This window comes from Botrytis sinoallii (genome assembly GCF_014898435.1).
Source record: "Botrytis sinoallii strain Bc 23 chromosome Unknown BSIN_004, whole genome shotgun sequence".
NCBI classification, from domain to species: Eukaryota; Fungi; Ascomycota; class Leotiomycetes; order Helotiales; family Sclerotiniaceae; genus Botrytis; species Botrytis sinoallii.
The window spans coordinates 2,672,466-2,695,099 of NW_024066031.1; the positions used below are offsets into that span (position 1 = coordinate 2,672,466).

The 22,634-nt window shown below is 43.6% G+C and overlaps 6 protein-coding genes across 6 annotated transcripts; 2 read left to right on the forward strand and 4 right to left on the reverse strand.

The window, feature by feature from the left end:
* Positions 1 to 790: 790 nt before the first annotated feature.
* Positions 791 to 1,918, forward strand: EAF02_003209 (uncharacterized protein; the record flags this gene model as incomplete). The annotated part of the gene is made up of 2 exons (XM_038899257.1): positions 791 to 1,354; positions 1,409 to 1,918. The coding sequence occupies 2 exons, from the start codon at positions 791 to 793 to the stop codon at positions 1,916 to 1,918; spliced, it is 1,074 nt and encodes a 357-aa protein (XP_038761545.1).
* A 1,543-nt stretch (positions 1,919 to 3,461) lies between these two features.
* Positions 3,462 to 6,474, reverse strand: EAF02_003210 (uncharacterized protein). The gene is made up of 3 exons (XM_038899258.1): positions 5,912 to 6,474; positions 4,225 to 5,393; positions 3,462 to 4,174 (listed from the first exon to the last, which is right to left on the reverse strand). Exons 1-3 carry the CDS (start codon positions 6,029 to 6,031, stop codon positions 4,090 to 4,092), a joined length of 1,374 nt encoding a protein of 457 aa, XP_038761546.1. The 5' UTR covers positions 6,032 to 6,474; the 3' UTR covers positions 3,462 to 4,089.
* A 608-nt stretch (positions 6,475 to 7,082) lies between these two features.
* EAF02_003211 (uncharacterized protein) lies at positions 7,083 to 8,925 on the reverse strand (the record flags this gene model as incomplete). The annotated part of the gene is made up of 2 exons (XM_038899259.1): positions 7,083 to 7,201; positions 7,251 to 8,925. The coding sequence occupies 2 exons, from the start codon at positions 8,923 to 8,925 to the stop codon at positions 7,083 to 7,085; spliced, it is 1,794 nt and encodes a 597-aa protein (XP_038761547.1).
* Positions 8,926 to 9,546: 621 nt separating this feature from the next.
* EAF02_003212 (uncharacterized protein) lies at positions 9,547 to 12,500 on the forward strand. Its single transcript, XM_038899260.1, has 6 exons — positions 9,547 to 9,730; positions 9,810 to 10,051; positions 10,115 to 10,292; positions 10,343 to 11,261; positions 11,320 to 12,083; positions 12,142 to 12,500. The coding sequence occupies exons 2-6, from the start codon at positions 9,839 to 9,841 to the stop codon at positions 12,282 to 12,284; spliced, it is 2,217 nt and encodes a 738-aa protein (XP_038761548.1). The 5' UTR covers positions 9,547 to 9,730; positions 9,810 to 9,838; the 3' UTR covers positions 12,285 to 12,500.
* Positions 12,501 to 15,962: 3,462 nt separating this feature from the next.
* On the reverse strand, positions 15,963 to 18,679 carry EAF02_003213 (uncharacterized protein; the record flags this gene model as incomplete). The annotated part of the gene is made up of 3 exons (XM_038899261.1): positions 15,963 to 18,118; positions 18,190 to 18,489; positions 18,520 to 18,679. 3 exons carry the CDS (start codon positions 18,677 to 18,679, stop codon positions 15,963 to 15,965), a joined length of 2,616 nt encoding a protein of 871 aa, XP_038761549.1.
* A 680-nt stretch (positions 18,680 to 19,359) lies between these two features.
* EAF02_003214 (uncharacterized protein) lies at positions 19,360 to 22,179 on the reverse strand (the record flags this gene model as incomplete). The annotated part of the gene is made up of 2 exons (XM_038899262.1): positions 19,360 to 22,084; positions 22,145 to 22,179. 2 exons carry the CDS (start codon positions 22,177 to 22,179, stop codon positions 19,360 to 19,362), a joined length of 2,760 nt encoding a protein of 919 aa, XP_038761550.1.
* Positions 22,180 to 22,634: the final 455 nt, after the last annotated feature.

Genomic DNA, 22,634 nt, shown 5'->3' on the forward strand with positions numbered 1-22,634 from the left:
AACTGAAGATCACAATCATAATCCATACATGATGATAATGCCACGTAAAATCGATTCCCAGAAAAGATTAAACCTGCAATCCTTCCTTCCAACCCTTTGAACATCCCATCCCGTCCATCTAATTGTATGGATTGTGTTCATTGGTGCGCAGACAGAAAGAAGAAGGCTTGTCTTGTCACTGTTCGCTAAGCTGACCTTGCATAAGTTGCATTCTCTCTGGTGGAGTTTGGAGAAACACACGACAGGGCACAATTGCACACAGTTGCTCACAAGCTCAAGTTATCAAGCTCTCAACGATGACGTATGAAAAGATCTCTCTCTTCGCATTTTGTTCCATTAATTACGAAACAACTATCTTCGGGATCCATTATCCATTATTCATTATCCATACCGGTATCATACTTTTCGCGGCAATCGATCGAATATCAATTTTATCTATCTAATATCTATCTAATATGTAACTGTCCCACACTGGCCAAAAGCCAATAATAATAACTGCCTCTATTCAGATTTCCCGGTTTGTTTTCTCTCGGTTTACTAATTACCTAGAGAGTTAGACTACAAGTACAAGTACGGATTTTCCAAACAATCCATTATTCTTTCCATTCCTATCCTCTCTCCGAATTTTCTCTCATACACACGCTTGCAGAATACCTCCTTCTTGATTTATTGAAATTGTCATTCAAGATACTGTTCATTCAATATACCCATTTGTGTCTTACCAATTGCATTCTTGAACATCTCACATAAATAAATAATCGCGGGGTAAGGTGTTGTAAAAACCAAAGCCATGCTTCGCACAACAGCTACACGCTCTCTCTTGAGGAGCTTCACAAAATTTCCCACCTCTCGAGCAAGCTATTCTCAAGCTTCTGCAGCTCTCAAAAATACTTCTTCTTTCCGCACATCCATTTCCAAACGCCCTGCAACCCTCTCTTCCCGTCTCTTCTATGCCACCAAGTCCGAACCTCCCTACGTCCCCGACCAAATAAATTTCAAAGAAGAAGATAGGATCGGAAAACAAACAATCGAAGCACATCCCGAGTCCGTATCATCACATTCCTCCGTTCGTCCCGTATTCGAAGAACATCCACATCACGAAGGTCATGGATCTGTAAAAGATGACTTGGAGACTATCAAGGAAACATTTGCTCTGCGAGAAGTACCCAAGGAATCTCTGATAATTGGTGCTGCGGGTGTTTTACCTTATGCTGCTACATCGGCTTCTACAGTGTATTTGGCTTATGACATCAATCAAGCGCATGCCACTGGACATGGTATCTTGTTCTCACCCGAAACGGCTCACCAATTGTTGGAGTATATTACACCTATTCAAGTTGGGTATGGTGCTGTTGTAAGTTCTTTCCCCGATTCTAAATCACCAAACTATGACTAACTTGATACATAGATTATTTCCTTCCTCGGTGCAATTCACTGGGGTCTTGAATACGCAGGTTACGGCGGACATCAGAGTTACCGTCGATACATGATCGGAGTTGTTGCTCCTGCAGTCGCATGGCCTACTATCCTGATGCCAGTAGAATACGCATTGATTACCCAATTCACCGCTTTCACATTCCTCTATTTCGCAGATGCCCGAGCAACAGTTCGAGGATGGTGCCCTCCTTGGTACAGCACATATCGATTTGTCTTGACATTTATCGTGGGAGCGGCAATTGTGGCAAGTTTGGTCGGTAGGGGAAGAATTGTCAGCCATGATAGACAATTGAGAAGTGCAGTTGACTATATTAAGGAGGATAGAGATGGTCAGTGGATTGCATTGGAGCAGGAAGAAAAGATGAGAAGGGCAAAGCTGGCTGAAGAGGAGAAGGCAGACGAGGAGGAAGAGGCACAAGATGAATCCGGAGATGAGGAGGAAACTGATAATGAAGATGAGAAGAAGGATGAGAAGAAATAAATCACCATCCCGGACGATTTGTACATACCTACCTTTCTCTCCACCTGCCTTCATCATCCCCTTTTCCCCAACCAATTAATGTCTGATATTACTTCAGCTTCAATTCGGTCTAATCCATTTCCTGCAGAAGTATTTCTTAGTATTTAGCAAGTTAGCAAATCTAAAATAATTACAACAAGATTCTCATCACCATATCGTAGCCCAGTGAGATATCTTCTACCCTTATCTACGTCTTGTTTTACTCAGACTCAAATCTCTTCCCCGATTCCCAATAGCGAATATATATTCATTCCATCTAAATTCGGCATATCGTCGTACAACGAGACGTGCAAAAGTTCTGGGCTAAAATGATAATGCATATAACATATATCCAGGTGGCTATAGTCATACGGGAAGTGAAGAGGGATTCGTGACATATACATATATCTCATCTTTCTATTCCGAGAGTCCAGGGAAGTAGGTAGGTAGGTAGGTATAGAAGCTGGAGAGCTATGAAATGATTTAGAGGTAGAACTATTAGGTAGTCAAAGTATCTGTGAAATCACCATTTCGTCACTAACAATTCGTTTGTAAGATTTACAAAGTCTAGAGTTTATTAGAGTAATGGGTAATCCAGATATCTAAAAATCTGAGTATCTAAGTAGGTACCAAGTATCGAACAGGCATTGAATGGAATGCCCGCGTAAGAGTAATTCGAATTCGAGATCTCCATTCATTCAACAGCAGCAAGATCCAGATTTTCGAGGACTTTCACTAATTACAGCTATCTGAATCGGAATTTGGATTCGAAAGTTTCTGGCTTGTTGGATCGGATCGCAATATAATATAATACAATATAACGTAACAACACAACCCGAAACTCTGAGGAATTCTCATGATTAAGCGGATGATTGACTGATTGATAGATAGATTGATTGATCTCTAGGTAAATCACTATTCTTGGTATGGAAATCCACTACTACTACTACTACTACTACTACATAGGTAGAGATAGTAGATATAGGAGATATAGGAGATATAGGAGATATAGGAGATACCAAGTCACCAGGTAAGATACCGATTAATACATTCTCTTCGAGAAAGGCTACCGGTATATCAATCAATCTCAATCTCAATCTCAATCTCAATCTCAAGTATCACTTTTGGTGCTTGGAACTAAAAGTAATAATGAGGAATCTACGAGTATGCAGTGAGAGTTTCTTTTCTTATGTTATTATAACAATAACATTCATGATGTAAAAGAGATTTCTTTTTTAAAAGATTTTTTAAAAAAATTAGATATCCGATATAATTGCATATTGGGATTTTAGATAGGTATCGAGTTTTCACTGTGTATGTATGTATGTACACGCACGAAGGAAATGTGCCTATGAAGACGAGCGGGAGCAATTTCAATCGGGAGCAAGGGATCAACTTGAATCTAACATGTTTGTTCACTGCATCACTCGAACTTGAAAGAAGAATGTATACTGAGGGAAAAGATCTGGACTACACAAGAAAGAATGTCACATCACATCACATCAAGCTCGAATCACCTATTACACCTTTCCAATATCTGATTAATTTTGATTGTAATCACCAAGCAAAACTCGGATGAAAGAGGACCATAACAAGGCCCATAACTATCTAATGAAATGTGATTCAAATTGAATCGATGTGGTATGTTATGATATGATACATCAATGCAGTCCCATCTGCATGAAATTTTATTCGAGCTCCCGACTTTCCGGTTTGATTGTCTTGCTCAAGCAGAACCAGACCTATCAAACCAAGTCAAACCAATCTAGTTCCCAGCACATCGCCATTTGTAGATTACCTAGCATGCCTCTCCTATTCATCAACTTTGTGTCATATTTGAATCCCTTATTCAGTTTTGGATTTTTCTTTTCAAATCTTCGTTGCGCTGAACTGTCGCTTAAGTCACAATGCAAATGCTGAAAAATCCTCCGCGGGTGACCGACTGATTTATCTCAATGTTCAATCCCATCTATATCCACAAGAGGGGAAGTGAAGGAAGAAAGAAAATAGAAAATAAGGCCTAGAATCTTGAAGTGATATCAAGAGGTATGAAGTGAAATGATGTAGTGATTTTCAAAAAAACAAAAGGTAATGGCAGTCATCATGCATGATGATATGATGATAAGGACGAAATGAGGAACTTCAAATGGTGTTTACCATTCGTATTCTCCAGTTGCTTTGTGGAATACGTATTCCTTGTTATTGACAGTGAGTACACCATCCTTCATGACGCACTTCCTGTATAATTGGTTAGCACGTGTACGATGGAAGGAATACAGGATTCATACCACTTGTTCTTGACTCTTTGGACTTTGTCATACATGCAAAGCATAATATGACCCATACTCTCGTCATCGTCATCATCGTCGTTTAATCCGTCGTCAGGATCATCTAAATCAGAATTGATTGCATCTTCATCTAATTCATCCTTAACCTTTTCGTCATCATCATCAGAGCCAAGACCGTCTGTTTGTGGCAATGAGCCTGGTAAGGTCTTACGTTGACGCTTGGTTGAAGGGATCTTATTGGCTTCCTTGAGTGGAAGCATTAGACCACCACCTTCCATAGCCTTGCCCATGGATTCGATCTTGCTACGGATGAGATTGTCAATCTCGATTCGACCCATGGCAATTTCATTGCCTTGGGAATCAAATTGTTTGATAACTCCAATAGATTCATCAGTCTCATCGCCAGCCCCGTCAGTTTGTGCACCTCCAACACCACCTTGAGGATTCTGTTGGGCCTGGGGGGCTTGAGGATTCTGACCATTCTGACCATTTGGGGGGTTTTGAGGATTCTGAGGGTTCTGAGGAGCTTGACCGTTTTGGAAAGCTCTCTGCTGTTGTAACTGCTGTAACTGCTGTGCTTGTTGAGCTGCAACACTCTGTCTATAAGCCGCCGCAGCTTGTTGACTTTGTTGGCTTGGCGGACCCTGAGGTTGTCCTTGTGGCTGTTGTGGTTGAGCTTGGGGAGGAACACCACTGCCTGGTCTCTGTTGTTGCTGTTGCTGCTGCTGCATCGATTGCATTTGCAAATGTTGTTGTTGCTGCATCGCTTGATGCTGCTGTGGACTCATTTGAGACATGGGTTGCTGCTGGGGTGCCCCACCTCCTTGAATGGATTGAATTGAAGCTGCAGCTCTATGTCCATAAGAAGCATGAAGATTTTGAGCAGCACGTTGCTGAGCTGGTGTAGCATTTGGCATAGTCATAAGAGGACCCTGAGGAGGTGCCTGTGACATAGGAGACGGCATGAAGCCTGCATTCTCCATACCAGGTTCAGCCTTGACACGAGGTCCATTTGGCATTGGAGTTTGATATATTGGCTGTCCTGGAGGGATACCTGTATGTTGGTAATTTGAAGGTACCATTGGTGGATTTTGCATAGGTTGCTGGTCAGGCTTTGGATCCCATGGAAACAGAGCAACACCCAGTGTTGACAACTTCTTTTGCCATCCCTTTGAAAATGATGTATTAGCAAGATTGTTTATCAATTTATCTAAGAATAACAAGAGCTTCGGTGGAGAGCTTAAAAAAATAAAATTGCAGGACTATAAGACTACGTGCAAGGACAATGATGACCTGGACTGCTCCATGTGTACTTCCATGTACATCCATGTCCAAGAAGTGCCACGTGATGTAACAGACGAAAAGAGACTAGCTCAAGAAAAGTGTTTTCACAACCGAGAGGCTGAGGTCAAGGGTATAAAGCCAAATACAGAGGATCGCCCACCCCAAAAACTGGCCCGACTGTGCACAGGCAGCAATCAAGCAGCAACAGAAGAAAACCAACGAAACCAGCAACAAAGATTCATATCAGAGCAGAACCCAACAAAATGACATGCCAACGAAATCAGGACCATTCGGAAATCAAATAGTCGTTCACGAAGAAAAAGAAATAAAGAATCTCATTGAAGATCTCATGAAATGCGCCATCGCAGAATCCAGAAAGTTGATAAGGGACTCGGAAACATACCTTTCTCAATTCCTCCAATACAACCTCATCGACTCCACTCTCCTCGAAGTCAACTCTAGAGCTATCGACTACATCTGCAATAATCTGCTGGTAAACATTTCCGACCTGAGTGTTCGACATCTTGTTGCTTGCGTTGCTTGGGTATAATGGAAGAAGTATCGGTCGTGTGCGCAAATGGGATTCGTCTTCAGCTCTCTCTTCAACGATCTTATTCTTTACACGCGAGTAATCGAATTTGCAGATATGGCGCTATCAATTCGTATTACTCAAATATCATAAATCGGAGATCGAAAGCTGTGGAAAGAGGTAGGTGTTGGAAAGTTGTTGATGGAATTGTACTATTTCCAACTTGTGAAGACGGTCAGTCGTTGACTCGCAATAGTAATTGCCCCCTCCACACTTATTTTCAGATTCGTAAATTTGTATGCCACTTTTTGATTGACTTAAGGATCTTCTTGACTATCTTATGTAACTTTGTAAACAAATTAAATGGAATTCTGAAATGTAAAGTGATATTGCTCTGTCCTGGCTTGTGGAGTTGTATGGGGGAAGGTCGCTTTCGTAGAGATATGGATAACCTTAGCCCGCTTTCGCTTATATAATGACTTAAGAGAGTCTTTGCCTTTCTCTTTATTTCTCTCCAATTGCTTGTTACAAATCGACAACAAATTCATTCATAATTATTGAATAATTGAGATTCACTCCCAAAAGCAATGAGAGGAGATTGATCTTCAGAAACTAATCTAATTGGGCTACGGGATCTCTACAGTTGAGATGATTGGCTGATTTACTTGCTGCTTCCATCGCATGTCTGAGACTTGAGTAGCCAGTCTTCATTTGAAGTCTAGAGCATTTTTACAACGGGAAGATGAATCAATTCAGTCACGTTTCATGTTGTAATATTCAATTGGTTCAATTAATTTACATTTCCTAACAAAAATAACTAATACAAAGTCCCATCCGAAAAAGGTGTACGCCATAAAAGCACCAGAGGTATCCATTCATCCATCGTCAAAGCATCAACTTGCACCAGGTGAAGCACTTTCTGCCATGGGCATTGTGAAGATCGAAATCCACCAAACACCACGCTAAAACATCCCAATTGCTAAAATGCTATTATGGAATTTGCTTTATACTTTACCTGTGGCTCCAAGAGCTATTCTTGACCTATCTATCTGATAGTCATTTGCTTGACCATGTCGGCCTTTCCTGATGCACCAGCTGATGCGGATGCACTTGGGCCAGTCTTCTTCTCGAAAACCTTCCAGAACTTCAAGCTCTCATCAGCAGCTATTGAGTGTTAGTAAATATCAATTTATAGATGGAAGGAGTAACTTACCAGCTGTGGCGAGCATTTGTCCATCTGGGCTGAGACAGCTGTGGAGGACTCTGGTCTCGTGGGCTGGAATCTCAACATTGCGAACCAAAGTAGGGTAGCTCCAGATGCTGATAGAGTTGTCTGGGAACCCACTGGTGCTGACAATCTCGCGGTAGTGAGGGCTCCATCGGAGACTAGTAACTTGGGAGCCAGTGTCGATGCTGTTAACACGTGCACCGGTGGTGGTGTTCCAGAAGTGGATGTGACGATCATATGATCCACCACCAGTAGCCAAAACGTTTGGTTGCCATGGGCACCAACTAAGAGCCTTGACAGCGGCCTTGTGGTTGGTCTTGGTGAATTTAGGAACAGCCAAGGAACGAGCATCCCAGATAGAGACCAAGTTATCGTTGCCACCAGTAGCAAGTTGAGCACCATCGGCGCGCCATTCCAAGCCGCAAACTTCGGAGGTGTGAGAAACCAACTCAGCAACTTTGTGTTGAGCGATGCGAACATCGTGGTTGTATACAAGGCCACTTCGTGCACCAGTGGAAAGAGTGTGCTTGTTCCATCCCATTACACCAACACGAGTATCATGTCCGTGCATGCTTCTGAGCTTGGTACCTTCTTCGACATCCCAGATTTGAACCTCTCCGGAACCGAGACCAACACTGACATATGCTCCATCACCGGACCACTTGACACTGCTAACATAGGTATCTGGACTAGTTTCAAGAAGAGAGCTGACAGTACCAGACTCGGCAGACCACACATATACGTTGCGTTCAAGACCAATGGCAACTTGATTGTTGGAGCTCCAGTCGAGGAGGTTCAAGTAGTAATCGTCGACGAGACCAGGTGCATCCAAGACACGCTCGGGTGCAGTTGCAATGCGGCGTCTGAATTGGGCAGCGGAAGCGTTGGAGTTTTTAAGAGGGCGGTTGTATTGAGATCGGAGGTCAACAGGCTTTGAGGATTCAGGAGCAGCAGGCTTGAATGCGAGGATTCTTTGGCCTTGAGAAATACCACAGGCAGATGCCAATGAGTCTTGGTATGCAATGGTATTTGGTGATGGGCGGGAGTATGAAGCTGGCTCTTCTTCGTCATCAATGGTTAATGATTCAAGAGCAGCGAGAGCATCACCGGCACCTGATGCGAGAACTGAAGAACTTTCATTGATGCTCTTTGGTCTTTGCTTCTCGGCAAAGTCGGCTTTTCCGCAGCCAGCGGTTGTGATGGCTGAGCTTGCAGCACGGTCTGGAATAAATCGATCGCCAGAGTAGGAGACAGTAGTCTTGGTAGACTTTGAGCGGATTGGACCTTTTCTGGTTCGTGTAGCGACAGGAGTCTTACATCCTGTACCAGTAAGAGCAAAGTCAGAGACACCGAGCTCAAGAGCATGTCGAGGAGTTTGAACACCCTTGGCAATGTTGGATTTTGGTGAGTCGCGGTGAGACTTTCTGGAAGACTTTGCGAAATGTGATGTTAAGTTTCCACCGTATGTTGACTTGGATGATAATCGTACATTCTCTTCAGATACCTTTCTCTCGGGTGGAGTAAAAGGAGATGAGTTATTGGTCGAGAGAGTTTGAGTGCGTGTACGAGGAGATGGGGTCAAAGGCATACGTCCGCCAGCGGTGCGTGTGGAAAAGAGCCCAGTATGGGACTTAATGGGGGTTGATACTGCGGTGGCCATTTTGCAATATCAAGGTATGATCTCGGTCGAAAGACAAATTAATGAATCGATCGATGATAGGAGTAGATTCGATATAACGAACGAGCTCCAAGAGACTCAACCTAATGGTTCCTGGTAATTGTTTGGGGTTAGTATAATTCGTATTTGTGCTCGATATATCGAAAAGTTCTTCTATATAAGAATGGCTTAAGAGTCGGGTAACGATCAATGGCGTGCGGCAAAAAGATCTAATAGACTTGAAGTATTCTTGTAATTGAAGGTATGTTGTTTTATGTTTTGTATGTTATGTGATTATGAGTGGTGAGAATGAAGATGAGAGGTAGAGGTACGGAAGTATAGAGAGATTGCAAATGTTGCATGAAGGAAGAAAGAAAGTCTTTGAGAAGGGAATATTCAAGAGCTTTTCTACTCGTTTGTTTACTCCACTGAATTAGTTTGGTTGTGAGGGGCAACCATCCCGCAACGATTAAAAACGTAAAAGTCGAACCTCAGGCAATAACTTAGCACTGTTTGCAATCGTGAGCCACAAATCCCAGAGCGCGTATATTAATTCCGACCCGCCGACCCACCTGCAGCCCCATGGACTCTTTCCAAAATACTTCAGATGTTCCATCTCATCGTCACCCGTGCATGATTTTTATGTATATTGAGGTCGAAGAACCATGAAAAGTCAAATGCTATCAAGTACATCTTGAATTGCCATTTGAACTGTACACACCGTAAAATACAATTCATACAATCGTCCTTGTCTCACCAAACAGGAGAAATCCCCATCCTGCTTCTTTGACTTCTTTTGGTTTGATCTGTTTGTCCGCCATTTTCTATTCGTCTGGGGAGTTTGTGCACATTCGCACAGCATCAACTCTTTTTATTAACCAATCTAGCATGACCACATAGGATACCACCTCTTATTATGGCTCAGCCTTCTACACCCGGCGGTACACCCTACTCCATCTTTGGCCCTGGCTCTTCTACTCCTACCCATACCAATCAACTTTCGGGAGGTCCTCCTGCCACTCCAGGTGCCGCCCCTTCAAGCAATACTTTCTTAATGCCGAATTCGCCCGTGAAGAATAGATTGGGTATGGATGGGTATAGGCCCAAGGTTACAAGAACTCTTGGTCAGGTAATTCATAAAACTCTCGACACTTTGCGGACTATTTCCTAACCCATGTTCGAACTCATATAGCGCCCAGCCTGCCTTGTCAATGCCTCTGTTACGTATTGCGGCAACAATCAGATATATGCCTTTGGTGGTTTCGATCAGTATACCGACGAGGTCTACAACCATGTTTTGAGACTTGATCTAGTTAGTCACCAATGGAACTTGGTCGACAATTATGGCGACATTCCCGGTGTACGAATGGGTAGGTCTGATATGTGCTCAATGCGTTCACAGTTCTAACAAGCCTTACAGGTCATACCGCTACACTCTATCAAGGCGAGAAACTACTCATATTTGGTGGTGAAAACGAACATCGTACATACCTCTCTGACCTCATCATTTTCGATCTCAAGACCGCACACTGGACCCAACCAACTGTATCTGGACCTATACCAAAAGGAAGAGCAAGACATGCTGCTGTTTTGCACGAGGATAAGCTATTTATCATTGGTGGTATTACCGGTCATAATAATTATGTGTTGGATGATATTTGCTACCTGGACTTAAAAACCTTTACTTGGTCTCGAGCATGGCGTTTCGTTGGACGATTTGATCATTCGGCGTATTTATGGGGAGATAGAGTTTGGGTCTTCGGAGGTCTCAGCGAGGATATGGATAAGATAGGTGATGTATGGTGGTTGGACTTTAAGGGTAGCCCAGCATTCGAATCAGCACCTTCGTATGGTTCCATGGACAGGCATGCAGCTCTCAGTCGTTCCCCTCGGCCTTCGTTTTCAATGTCTCAGTCTGCTGTAGGCAGCTCAGGTTATGCCGCAAATTCAAGCAGCGCACAGGTCAATCCACCGTCATTTCAATTGACTACTTCTCCTCCTCTTGCTCCTGGTACAATTTCTTCGTTAAAATTCGTATCCGGTCCCAATATACCCGCCCAAGGCTCCGGTATGCATTTCCATGTTTATACATCCGGGACTCTTCTCGATTTCGTCACTCCTGCAGCAACAATAACACCACAAGAGTGTTCTTTATCATCTCTGGAATTGGACACATTGCGTTGGCAAAAACTTGCAGAAGGCCGAGATATTTTCAGACCAGGTTATAGATGGCATTACTGTACTCTGAATGACGAGGGTACAAAGGCTTGGCTTCTTGGTTGTCCAACTGATCCAACAGCAACAGATTTAGGTCCAGGTGGGTTTGAAGAATATCTAAGGTATGTGGCCATTTACTCATTTTTAAATAACAACTATTGCTGATCATTCCTTTTTTAGTGATATAATGGAGATTGATCTTCGACGATATGGTTTACTCGGCAATGGTTTAAATCCCGAGCCTCGAGAAGAAGCTTCGCGATTATCATCCTCTGGTAGAATGAAAGTCGAAACCTCAAAAGGCCTTGGTATGGATTTAGCCAAAGTTTTCAATCAAGCACCAGAAAGTGGTAGTGGGGCAGATTTTATCATCACTGCGTCAAAAGATGATGAGTGGGATGAGGATGATTCAAGCTCCAGAGGTTCTATCAGTCAGGTTCAACAAAACTGGTTAGCTCCTGATGCACCAACATCTCCTCCAATCCATGTCCACAAACTCATTCTCCAAGCTCGATGGCCCCACTTTGCACGCTTATACAATGCGCAAATGGCAGAATATCATACAAAGAGAATGCACATACCAGAGCCTTATCCAGTGGTCAAGGCATTTTTATACTATCTGTATACTGACAGTATCCACCCAGATGACTGTGCAGAATTAGATGACGTTGCAGGGCTTTTGGTCATGTCAAATATCTACAACATTCCACATCTTAGATTGTTATGTGTTAATCGCTTATCGAAGGAATTGGATGTCGATCACGCATGTGTTATTTGGCATTCCGCTGGTATTGCTAACGAAGAATGGTTACGCAGACGTGCTGCCAGTTTTTGTCTCACGCATTGGGGCAGAGTTGTTCGCACGCCCGGATTTTTAAGACTGCCACGCCAAGCCTTGGTTGATTTATCGCAGGAAATTGATATGGAAGGTCGTGTTGTAGGAGGTGAGCATACTTTTTCATGTCGAAGATTTTACTGAACACTCTTAACACAAATTTTTAGGTGAAGAATTAGAATTTGTTGGAGGACTTGGTGGCTCTCGTTTTGGTGTAGGTGGTGTGGTTCGAAAGACTAGTGTTAGTAGCACTCATACACAGGGTGTAGGTTCTGAAGTTGATGACAATGAAGAAATGGAAATGAATTAATGAAACGAAATGATATGGTATAAATAAGATTCAAATTGGGTCCATATTGTGGCTGGGCGTTGGCTACTTGCACATTTTGCATCGGGAATGTCTAATAGGCACGACAAGGAAGGAAAGGGAAGCATTATTAGGCGCCTGGATCCTTGCTATTATATTTGGTAGTTTTCAGTAGGGAATATAGAGATACCATGTTACGACATTAATATTATTATGAAGTAAATGATAGCTTTGAATGTGCAAAGTGAGGTGACGATGAAGTGGCCTTTGGTGCTGGAGCCCTCGATGAAAGGTTCTTTAGTGGCTTTACCTGCACTTTGGTGTCTACTTCCAAATTTGAAAATAAAATAATCGTCTAGGTATCTGTAGTTCAGCTATAGGCCATATCGACCTCGTTTGGTTTATGAAGTTACAACAATTTGATTGTTCAAAGTCAACTCAACTCCGCATATAAAGATTACTACAAATTCAACCTTGGCTATTAGATTATGAATTGATTGGCCGTATCACTTGTTGGGATCCAGGAACAATCAGAGTTATAATCGGTGGGTGCATGGACTAGAAAAACACTCCTCAAATTTACAACAGCCGTAATTCGGACTTTACCAAATTCTCTTGGGAATCATGCATCTTATTGTTGGATCTGTATTGAATTAGTGGGAATAATCTCGAATTTTTAGGGAAGCATTGAATGTATTTCAAAGGACCTCGAGTGAACTCTCGAGTTGTTTGGTGAGGGTTACTGTTGATACCCGTGGACCCGTGGACCTACTGGGTAGTGAGTGTGATATTACGTCACCTGAATGAACAAGTCATCGATGGGTTGAGTGTTAAGCGAGAAGATTCTATCTAGATACTTGAGGTTACACTGCACTCATGCATACATATAATATATTAACATTGAATTGGTGTATTGATATTGAGGTATTCTGTTTTAGAGTTACGGAGTGGTAAGTACGTAAGTATTGTATATAATTTCATGATAACTCTTGCTGGCTGATTTGTCGAAAATGAACCGAAGGTCTGTACTCATGATTGCTCTTGACATGTACCAATTCCATGTTTATAGCGCCACAACTACTGAAAGGTTTCTGTTGACTTGCAACGCGTGTTTGGATTTTGAAGTACAGACTAACTTTTCTCCAAATTGACAGTGGAAAAAATATGCGCTAGTCACTAGGTCGAATACCCTTGAAGAATATAGTAGTGCTGAATTGTGCAGTGGCACCTCATCTCTTATTCCTGAATGTCTCTTCTATCCAAATTTTCTCTCTACCGCTGCACAATCAGTACTCAGAAAAAATGGGGGTTGGAAGTCCCCTGTCTCGGCGATTTCGGACCCCCTTCCTCTCATTCCCATCCAGCTTCTTCCTCACTCCACCATTTCCCTGCATAATCCACGTTTGCTTTTCTCTTTCCTGCAAAAGTTTCTCACTCTCCTCGTTGTTCCTTCTCAAATTCCCCACTCGTTCCTCCAAACCACTTCGAGCTTCGCATCTATATATTCCAATATCCTCGCATCCTCTTTCTCCTTCTCGCCTCCGCTCCCCTCTCCATTCTTCTTCCAAAACCTCCTACCCAACCCCCGCTCCGCCTTCCCCACATCTCTCTCCCTCATCTTCTCTTCCAGGATCCTCTCCCCCTCTCTCACATATTCCTCTCTCTTCTCCTGCTTTTCCCAACATGCTGCACAGAGTCCATTCCCGCTCTTAATAACTCTTCGTTCATATCTGATCTTGTACGCTGGACATATATTCGTGCTATCGATATCTGTAGAAGTATCCTTAATAGGATTCGGACAGCGAATAATATATGGCCGCCAACTGTGTGTGCAGATGCTATAGCGGTAGGTTATGCTGCGACACATTTTACCAGGTGACGTTGTAATGGTCGATGGGGGATATAAAAGTAATGGATAAGTGGTTGTAAAGTGTTATGAGTAAATTGATATCGATTGAAATAATTGGTACTAGAAAGTGTTAGATTGAATCCTGTGCAAAGTGGGAAGAGGAATATACTGGATGTCTTCTGAATGTGCTAGTTCAGCTTTTGATTCCAAATAACACACTCGTATTCCTCTCCTCCTTTAAATTTCTCGTTATGTGATGTGTTCGATTTTCTTAAACTCAACTTTGAAGATCTTGTTGATATTGCACGGCGTATGCCCTTGCTGCACGCTTCAATTTATTCGTGATTTAGGATTCAATATTTTGCGTTCTCGTTTGTTGTCTCGGTTGCCCATAAACCACGTAATAGACGCTTCAAGTGTCCAAGTTATATAGCTCCTAGAGCAATCTTTCCAAGGATAATATATTCTTTAATAAGCGATTGATATCTCTGGCTATACAAAAGCTTCGCCGTACCATGGAAGGCAGTGAAGTATTCAGTTATCCGAGCCTTTGGATTGTTTGTCGTATTCACTGTTTATAACGCGGCTGAATGTATAGTACAAAAAATGATATGTGTCTGGCTAATGAGAATGAGTGAATATACGAGTATTCAGAACTATCATATATTAACTACGTCAGATATTATGTAAATAAGCAAGCAACAACCAAACCAAGAACCGAAAACTAAAAAAAAGTAAATAAACACACTCATCGTCTAGATTTACTATCACCATCACCATCATCACCATCACCATCACCATCATCACCATCACCATCATCCTCTTTCTCCTTCTTCTATACATCCCCCATGCAACAGGTACCATGCACTATGTTCCACCTCACATCCATACTCCTTTTCCCTCTAATCATCTCCCATCTCCCATCCCTCCCCTTCCCAACTCTCGTCTTCCCTCCACTTCCCCCATTCCCCTCCCACCAAAATCCAGCCCCCATCACAAACATATCGCAAGAAGAAAACCTTCCCAATTCAAATCCACAACTTGTTTCTTCCTTCCACACCTACTACATACATCCTACACTCCCATCCACTCTCCTCCTTTCCTTTTTTCTCATTTCCAACTTCCCATTTCCCATTTCCCCCTTTCCACACCAATCACCAATCACCCATCACCCATCACCCATCACCCATCACTCAAACTCAAACTCCTCACTCCTCACTCACCCCATCTCTCACAATCAACTACTCCAGAAAAGAAAAAAGGTATTCCCCGTCGACTCGATTCGGCTAAACCATCAAAAGCCAACTACAACTACCCCTACACCATTGAAAACGCTACAATAACATCCCATTCTTTTTACTCCTCACGAATTTTTCATAGAATCATAATCAAAATCCCAATCACAAAAGAGCAACTGTGAATAACATAACAGATCAAAAGGGAATAAATAATACACTAGGCTGTAGATACCAATCGATAGATAGCGTAATTCTACCTGATTCTCACATTCTTCACGTCGAAAACAAAAACAAAAACAAAAACGGATTCACATAGTTTGACGAAACATGGAAAATGAGAATGAAGATGAAAAAGACATATAAGATTCTTTCAATGGAGAGGAAGGAATCGCATGTGTTATTAATATTTCCTCTCCATCAATCTCTCTAATCCCAAAACTCTGGATATTATATCATATCATCCACGTCACATCCTATCATACAATCAACCACTCTACCCTCCACTTCCCCCCAATCCTAGCCACCCTACACCCCTATTTCACCCCACTCCACGCCATACCCAAAAGCACATCTCTCCCCTCCTCCCCCTCCCACTCAATCCCCACCTCTATTTTTCTCCCTCGCGCCCCCACGACTCTGCAACGCCACCAATCTCTCCCCCCTAAAATAAACCAACACACCTCCCTTCCCATTCCCCTGCGCCGTAATCCTATAAAGAGGTCCCGCACTATGCAACACCTTCTTCTCAGGAACAAACTGTAGATCATTCTCAATACACCAATCTTCCACTTTCTCCCTGAACGAGACTTCTTCCGAGACCTGTGCCTTTTTCGGTGGCTGCACGGTTGCAGGTTTGGGGGGGAGGGAAGACACCGATGGACTTTCTGGCGCGGGAAGATTTCCCACTTTCTCTCCCAGTCGCAACGCGTTCTTGATCATCTCATGTCCCTTTTCAAATTCTTCCTGTATCGCATTCAAGTCTTTGATTTCTGCTGGGAAAACCCCATCACGCCACCACTCAAACCATTGTCCAATTTCCTCATTCGGACCAACAATCGTGAGCCATTGATGCAACACATGATGCCACATCGGAAAGACCGTATCCACAACCACCTGTCCCACAACCCTCGGTTTCAGTATATCTTTCCAAGCGAGTACTCCTTGAAGACTGGACATATATGGAGACTGATCATTCGGATCGACCCTAAAATTCTTCTCATTTTTCAGGAATTTGGCCATGCTAGGAAGAACATGATTCATAATTAACGGGGTCCACGTATCATTCTTAGGACTAGGACACAGCACTTCGCGCCATTGCGAAAGACCCGGTATGACACCTCTATGGAAATCCCAAGAATCAATTAGATGTCTAAATTTGCGCTTGACGTCACTGACAAGACCAGTTGAACTTTTCGGATCGGCGTGATAGGGGGGTAAATGTTGTAGCCAGGGAAATAACCAAAGATGAGGCAATTCGTGATTTCTTCGCTTTTTTGGATTCCAGGATGAGACTGCATCATTAAGTCTTCCTACGATTGCCTGATCTAAAATCTGTGATGCAACAAACTTTGGTAATAATCCTTGCCAAGCATCTAAAAATGCCAGTACTGGGGCGGGATTGTACACATCCCAACTTTTATTGATAGATGATACAATTTTAGGGAAAATAATCTTATAGATCATACTTTCATAAGGAGTAGTCGATTTAACCCTATTCTTATGCGAGGTATTCATGAAAGAATCCTGACCAACAAGAGCCTTCTCGTTAGTCACGGCTCCTAAAACATGTCGAATTTTGTAAAGATTCGGAACCATCCCATTCAATTTGGGATCCTCAAGAGGTTGCCAACCTTCCGTAGCTTGACGAAGAAAGGGATGAACGGCAGCGACAGCAATATTTGACAATTCTTCATTAGCTCCAGATATGTCAAGCCCATCCACGGTTTTCAGTGCTTCAATTACTGGATCCCACTGCCCATCCTGTACAGCCTTGGCAATACCCTGAATGCTCTCCGCAAAAAGTTTCATTTGCTCATATTGCCGCTGTTCTTCATCTAGTTCTTGCTGTTGTTGAATGAGCTCCATTTCTGTATAAGCTTTCCTCTCCTCAAGATTCTTCCATTCTTCAACAAAGGCCGATAGATCATTCTGGGCTCTTCGAGCCAATTTCCTATTCTCGATTTGTTCCACGCTTTCTGTCTTTGGCGGTCCAGCAGTAGGAGTCAATATTCCAGATGTAGAAGTCAGTAATTTTTGACCGGGTCCAGTCATATCCAGAATCGGAGCAAATGCTTCCGGAATTTCCAAGCCAGGCGCAGCTCGTTGTACTTCCTCCACGGTTCGATACTTTGGCTTCGGTGCCTTTCGAGGAGTGCTCACTCCACTCATGCCACTATCCGTACCACTTGTCTTTGGCTTCCTCTTACGTTTCCTCCTCTCCTCATCAGAATCTTCGACTTTCTCCCCCCTCAATTTCGCTTGCCGTTTCTCCTCTTCTTTTTCTTGTTTCGATTTCTCAGCTACCGATCCCAAACCTACGCCTTGCGGTCGCAAAGTGACCTCAATAACACCACTTCGGCCCTGTCCCTCTTTACCCAGACCTTGTCCCTCTTTATAACCCATCTTAGCCATCATCCTCGCCGCAAATGACATCCCGTTAACCGGTGTCGCGCCACCACCGTGTTTTTTACCACCTCGTCCACTCGTGGGTGTAGAAACGCACTCGGCCTTGCGATCCTCGGTGTCTCTTGCTCATCGTCATTATTCATTAGTATAGGATTATTCGCCGAAGATGGCACAAAGCCCCGTCCCAAAGGCGTACTCGAATTCGAACCCAATCCAGTATTTTTCGATTTGCTCGGCGCTGGACTCTGAAATCCTAATCCCTTCCCAGGAGCACCAAATCCCAATTCTCGAGGCGCATTCGCTTCTTCTTCGTAATCTCCCATTTCTACATCTTTTCCCCCATTATTCGATCCCGTTTCGACGTCATCATCGTCATCGTCCTCGTCATCCTCATCGTCATCATCCTCCTTCCCTCCTCCAACCCTTTCACCCCCGCCACAAAACTCATCCCCTTCCCCCTCAAACTCTTCTTCTTCCACCTCTTCCCCGGACCCCCCTCATCCTCACTCTCACTCCCAAAAAACACCCAACGCCGCACTTTCCTTCGCATCCCTACCCGTGCGCCTTCGTTTCCTCGGATTATAATCTGCGAATTCTTCTCGAGGATCGGTTGATGGATGTAAAAAATCATTTTCATCACCCGAAGATTCGTCAGACGAATCGCGAGGGAATGCGTTCATAGACATTGTGATTTGAAGTGGGTAGTGAAGTTTGATTGTATGGAAACTCCCAACAGTCGTTTTATTTTGATGGTCATGGAAGGTTGAGATTCGGATGTGACAGCCTTGCTTAGTCAGGATGCTCTTGAGCGCGGTATCCATTGACATCTCCATCCGGCATAGCCCCAAATAATACTCCCTTGCAATCCCCCAGCATCAACACACGACCCTACTCCACTCCTGCCCTTTTTGAAGCGATAACGATTTCTCTATTTATCAAAAGGGGGGCGACAAGTTCCCATTTCGCTACTCCTCATTCCTCTCACTCCTTACTCGTAGCTACAACACATATTAAACACTACCCATGTATAACATCACACAAACACATGCAATCCCCCAACACACGATCAACCATCATCAATCATTTATTAATTCATCGTTAGAAACAAAAAAGTGAATCAAAGACCTCCAACTGAATAATGCACCCCTAGGTATAATGAAAAACAAATGTACTCCACCTCCCTCACTCCACAAGCTGCAAATAACGCTGCAAATATTCTCAAGCTTCAAGCTTCAAGCTTCAAGCTCCAAACTCCATCCCCTATCCTATCCTATCCAGCAAAACACCTATCTAGCTAGCATCATATACAAACATACACAATCCCATCTATCCATCATCTACAAAGCCTCTTTCCTCGTCCCCTATACTACGACTTCACCATTCTCTTCTTCGTAGCTGGCGTACCACTAGCAGTAGGGATACTAGTGGCAATCTTGCTCGGTCTCGGACTAGAACTTGTATGCGTCTTGACTCTCCCCTTCTTGTCCTTCGCTTCTGCCACTTTCCCCTTTTCCTCAGTTTTACTTTCATCTACAACTCTCTCACCACTCTTGTTGACCTTTCTACTTTCCATCGTCTTCTTTTCTTTCCTCTCCAAAGTTTGATACTGAGCAATTTGTTCCGCCCATACCACCGACTTCTTCGGTTTGCCTTGAGCTTTCTTTTCTCTCCTGAGTTTCTCTTCAAACATCTCTTTTAATTCTTTTTGCCTCTTGGCAGGATTTTCTTTTGCATCCGCCTTTCTCGCTAGAAGTACTTCTGGAAAAACAGCACCGGCTTTATTCTTCCTAGTATTAACACGAGTCAAAGCAGCCATTTCCTTCTCGACACTTTGCTTGAGAGTAACATTCGTATCATCCTGTCCACCGAGTCTTCGAACTGGAATGGAACTAGGTGCTGGAAGTGGGATTTTGAGGACAGGTGGCGTGTCCCTCCCACTGCGTCTGATAGATCTAGCTTCTGCATCTACTTCCTCTGTAGATGGTGGGGTTGTGGAACGACTCTTACGAGAAGGTGATGCTGTTTCTGGAATGCTAAGCTCAAAGTCACCCCTTGGCGCTTGAACTGGTGATGATGCTTCTGCATTCATGATATCTCCCAATGGAATTCGGAGAGGTGAATGTGGCAATGATTTTCTCTTTTTGAGAGCGGGCGCTGCAGCGTTTGCAGCTTTATCTGCCTTGACTCTAGTAAGGAATTGGCGAAGTATATCCGTATCATCGTTCTCGAATGAGGAGGTAGCATTTATCGAGAAAGTGTCATCAGCTTCAGAGGTTGTGGCAAATGCTGCCGTGGATTCAGCTGGTGTGACACCTTGATTAGGTTCCTCAGGCTGGTTATCGGTGTGTAGACTATTGACCGGCATCAAATCAAAAGACTCGGGATCATCGATAGGTTCAGATTCTGCGACAATCTGCATTTCGTTGGTGTTGTTATTAAATGATTCATTCAAACCAGACAGTTCAAGACTGGCAGCATTGACAGTAGGTTCAAGTAATACTTCAGAAAGATCAGCCATAGAATCATCCATATCTTCGTCATCGGGAGTTCCTTCTTCTAATGGAGCCACGTGAGTCGTGCGGCTCTCATTGGCTGGTTGGATGTCTTCGAAGTCGCCGAAGGCTTGTTGTCGATGAACATTAGCCGGCAATTTATTCGATGAATTCTCATTGGGCGCTTGTGACTCAACACTTCTTGAATTCTCGTTGGAAGTGACGGATTGCTCAAGAAGTTCTTCAACGATGTTATTAATTTCTTTGACGGAAGTTAGCACTTCAGCATTTCTTGACTCTTCTTGGCATTCGACCATCTCTTCAGCCGCAGCATCTTGAACTGTATCTTGGACATCATGAAGTGCAGATTCCAGAATATCACCAGTGTTTTGCGAAGGCTTCAAGGGCGCGAGGTCTTGACTATCAGTCGTACGAGTGGTTGAAGTGATGACCTCTGCATTATCCACAGGGAGAAGCTCTTTGACGGCTGACTCAAGCTCCAGTCGATCACTTGAACGTGTACTTCGACGTGAGCTTGTTCTCTTTTGCTTGGCGCCTTTAGTAGTCTTTTGGGTAGGAATGTCCTGTGCTTGGATTTGCTCGCTCACTGGTTTTGCATGAAGAAGTTCGGTTTGGGGATCGGTAAGTGATGTATCCTGCTCCCTGATTGATCTTGCGATTGAGCTATGTGCTGTGTCTTGAGACTTGTCTTTTTCGGAGGATGCATTTTGTTTGGGGTCTACCTCCATAGCGCCCGCTTGACTTCCAACAGTTCCTTCTCCCAGAGAAGTAGAATTGAGTCCAGGATATGAGGTTCGTTTCTTGTCGTCTCTCGTCAGGGCCTTCTCAAGCACCTGAACCGGCTCTGAAACTCTTCCACGCATTGATCTTCGAAGGCTTTGTCTTTTTGGTGTTTTCTTCGGCGATTTTTCCAATCCTTGCATCGGTTCCATTCCCTTCTCCCCAGTAGCCATTTCGAAATCGAACACTAAAGAAGTGTGTCGCCTATGATGCTTCTCCTCGTCAAACCTTTTGAAATTTTCCAATGGCATCATCGACTTTCTCATGCTCTTCCTGGCTATCTTTCTCTTCCTAATCGGGCTACCGTTCACCTCCTTATCCTTCACTGGAGAGAGTGACAGCTCCATATTCAAAGCCTGACCCTTCTCACCCAACACCGTTTGCCTCGACGACTTCCTAGGCGTGATAACCAAATTCGCATTCGTCCTCTTCCTGGGCACCACCTGTAATTTATTGGGAGTACCCAACACATTCTTCCTCGGACTGGCACTACCCATCATCAAGTTTTCATCCCAAGTCTCCCTCTCATCTTTTCCCTCATGCCACTTCGCTCTCGAAATATCCTCTTTAATTCCAACCACCCTTGCCTTTTTCCTCGCTCCCGCGCCCTCTTTCTCTAGCTCCATAAACGCCTCATCATAATTCTCCTTGTTCTCTTGCCCACCACGTAGCCCACCTCTCTTCTTCCATATTTTCTGGCCGTGTAAACGCGGGGCGTGTGAGGTGACGGGTGCTCGTTCCCAGGCTTTTAATATTTTCCCCGAGGGCTGCGGTTCAAATGCATCTTTGTAAATTTCCCTTCTCTGTATTAGTTCGCGCCTTCATGGAATTGCATGGAGAGAAGAAAGACGCGCTCACCAATTCTCTCCTGTCTCAAATGATGTAGCCTCCATATTGAATAACCCTCTTCGGACGCGCATTCGCTGTCACACGATCCGATGCTGTATGGTGTATGTCGTAGTCGAATATCTCTTTGTTACAAATGAAACAATACAAGAAGAGTCCAGGATCAATATTCGCAGATTAGTGAATTCTAAGAATGTTTGTTCTTTAATGTCATGTCTCCCAGCTACCGAGCCGTAGGAGGTCCTTTAACTTGTGTTTTCATAATCAAAAAGACCTCCATCATGGTCCATGCTGATTGGCTTTTCGACCAGATGTAAACAAACCTGGACCCACATGTGACCTTGGGAAGCCCTCCCCACTAATCCAAAGACATACTAGCGTCTAAATTATTTAGAAGCACCGTGAATTTGACATCTGGAATCTCCAAGTGGGATTGATTGATCGAGTCCGTTTGCCCCTCACGCTCTCTATACATACTAGGTATACACAACCATTGTATTTA

Excerpts from the sequence above, each read along its gene's own strand:
- EAF02_003212 (XM_038899260.1), top strand. The coding sequence starts at position 9,839 with ATGGCTCAGCCTTCTACACCCGGCGGTACACCCTACTCCATCTTTGGC. Across the intron at positions 10,293-10,342 it reads CATTCCCGGTGTACGAATGG|GTCATACCGCTACACTCTAT; the intron begins GTAGGTCTGATA and ends CAAGCCTTACAG. Across the intron at positions 12,084-12,141 it reads GGAAGGTCGTGTTGTAGGAG|GTGAAGAATTAGAATTTGTT; the intron begins GTGAGCATACTT and ends ACAAATTTTTAG.
- EAF02_003210 (XM_038899258.1), bottom strand. The coding sequence starts at position 6,031 with ATGTCGAACACTCAGGTCGGAAATGTTTACCAGCAGATTATTGCAGAT. Across the intron at positions 5,394-5,911 it reads TATTGGAGGAATTGAGAAAG|GGATGGCAAAAGAAGTTGTC; the intron begins GTATGTTTCCGA and ends TCATTTTCAAAG. Across the intron at positions 4,175-4,224 it reads CAAAGAGTCAAGAACAAGTG|GAAGTGCGTCATGAAGGATG; the intron begins GTATGAATCCTG and ends CCAATTATACAG.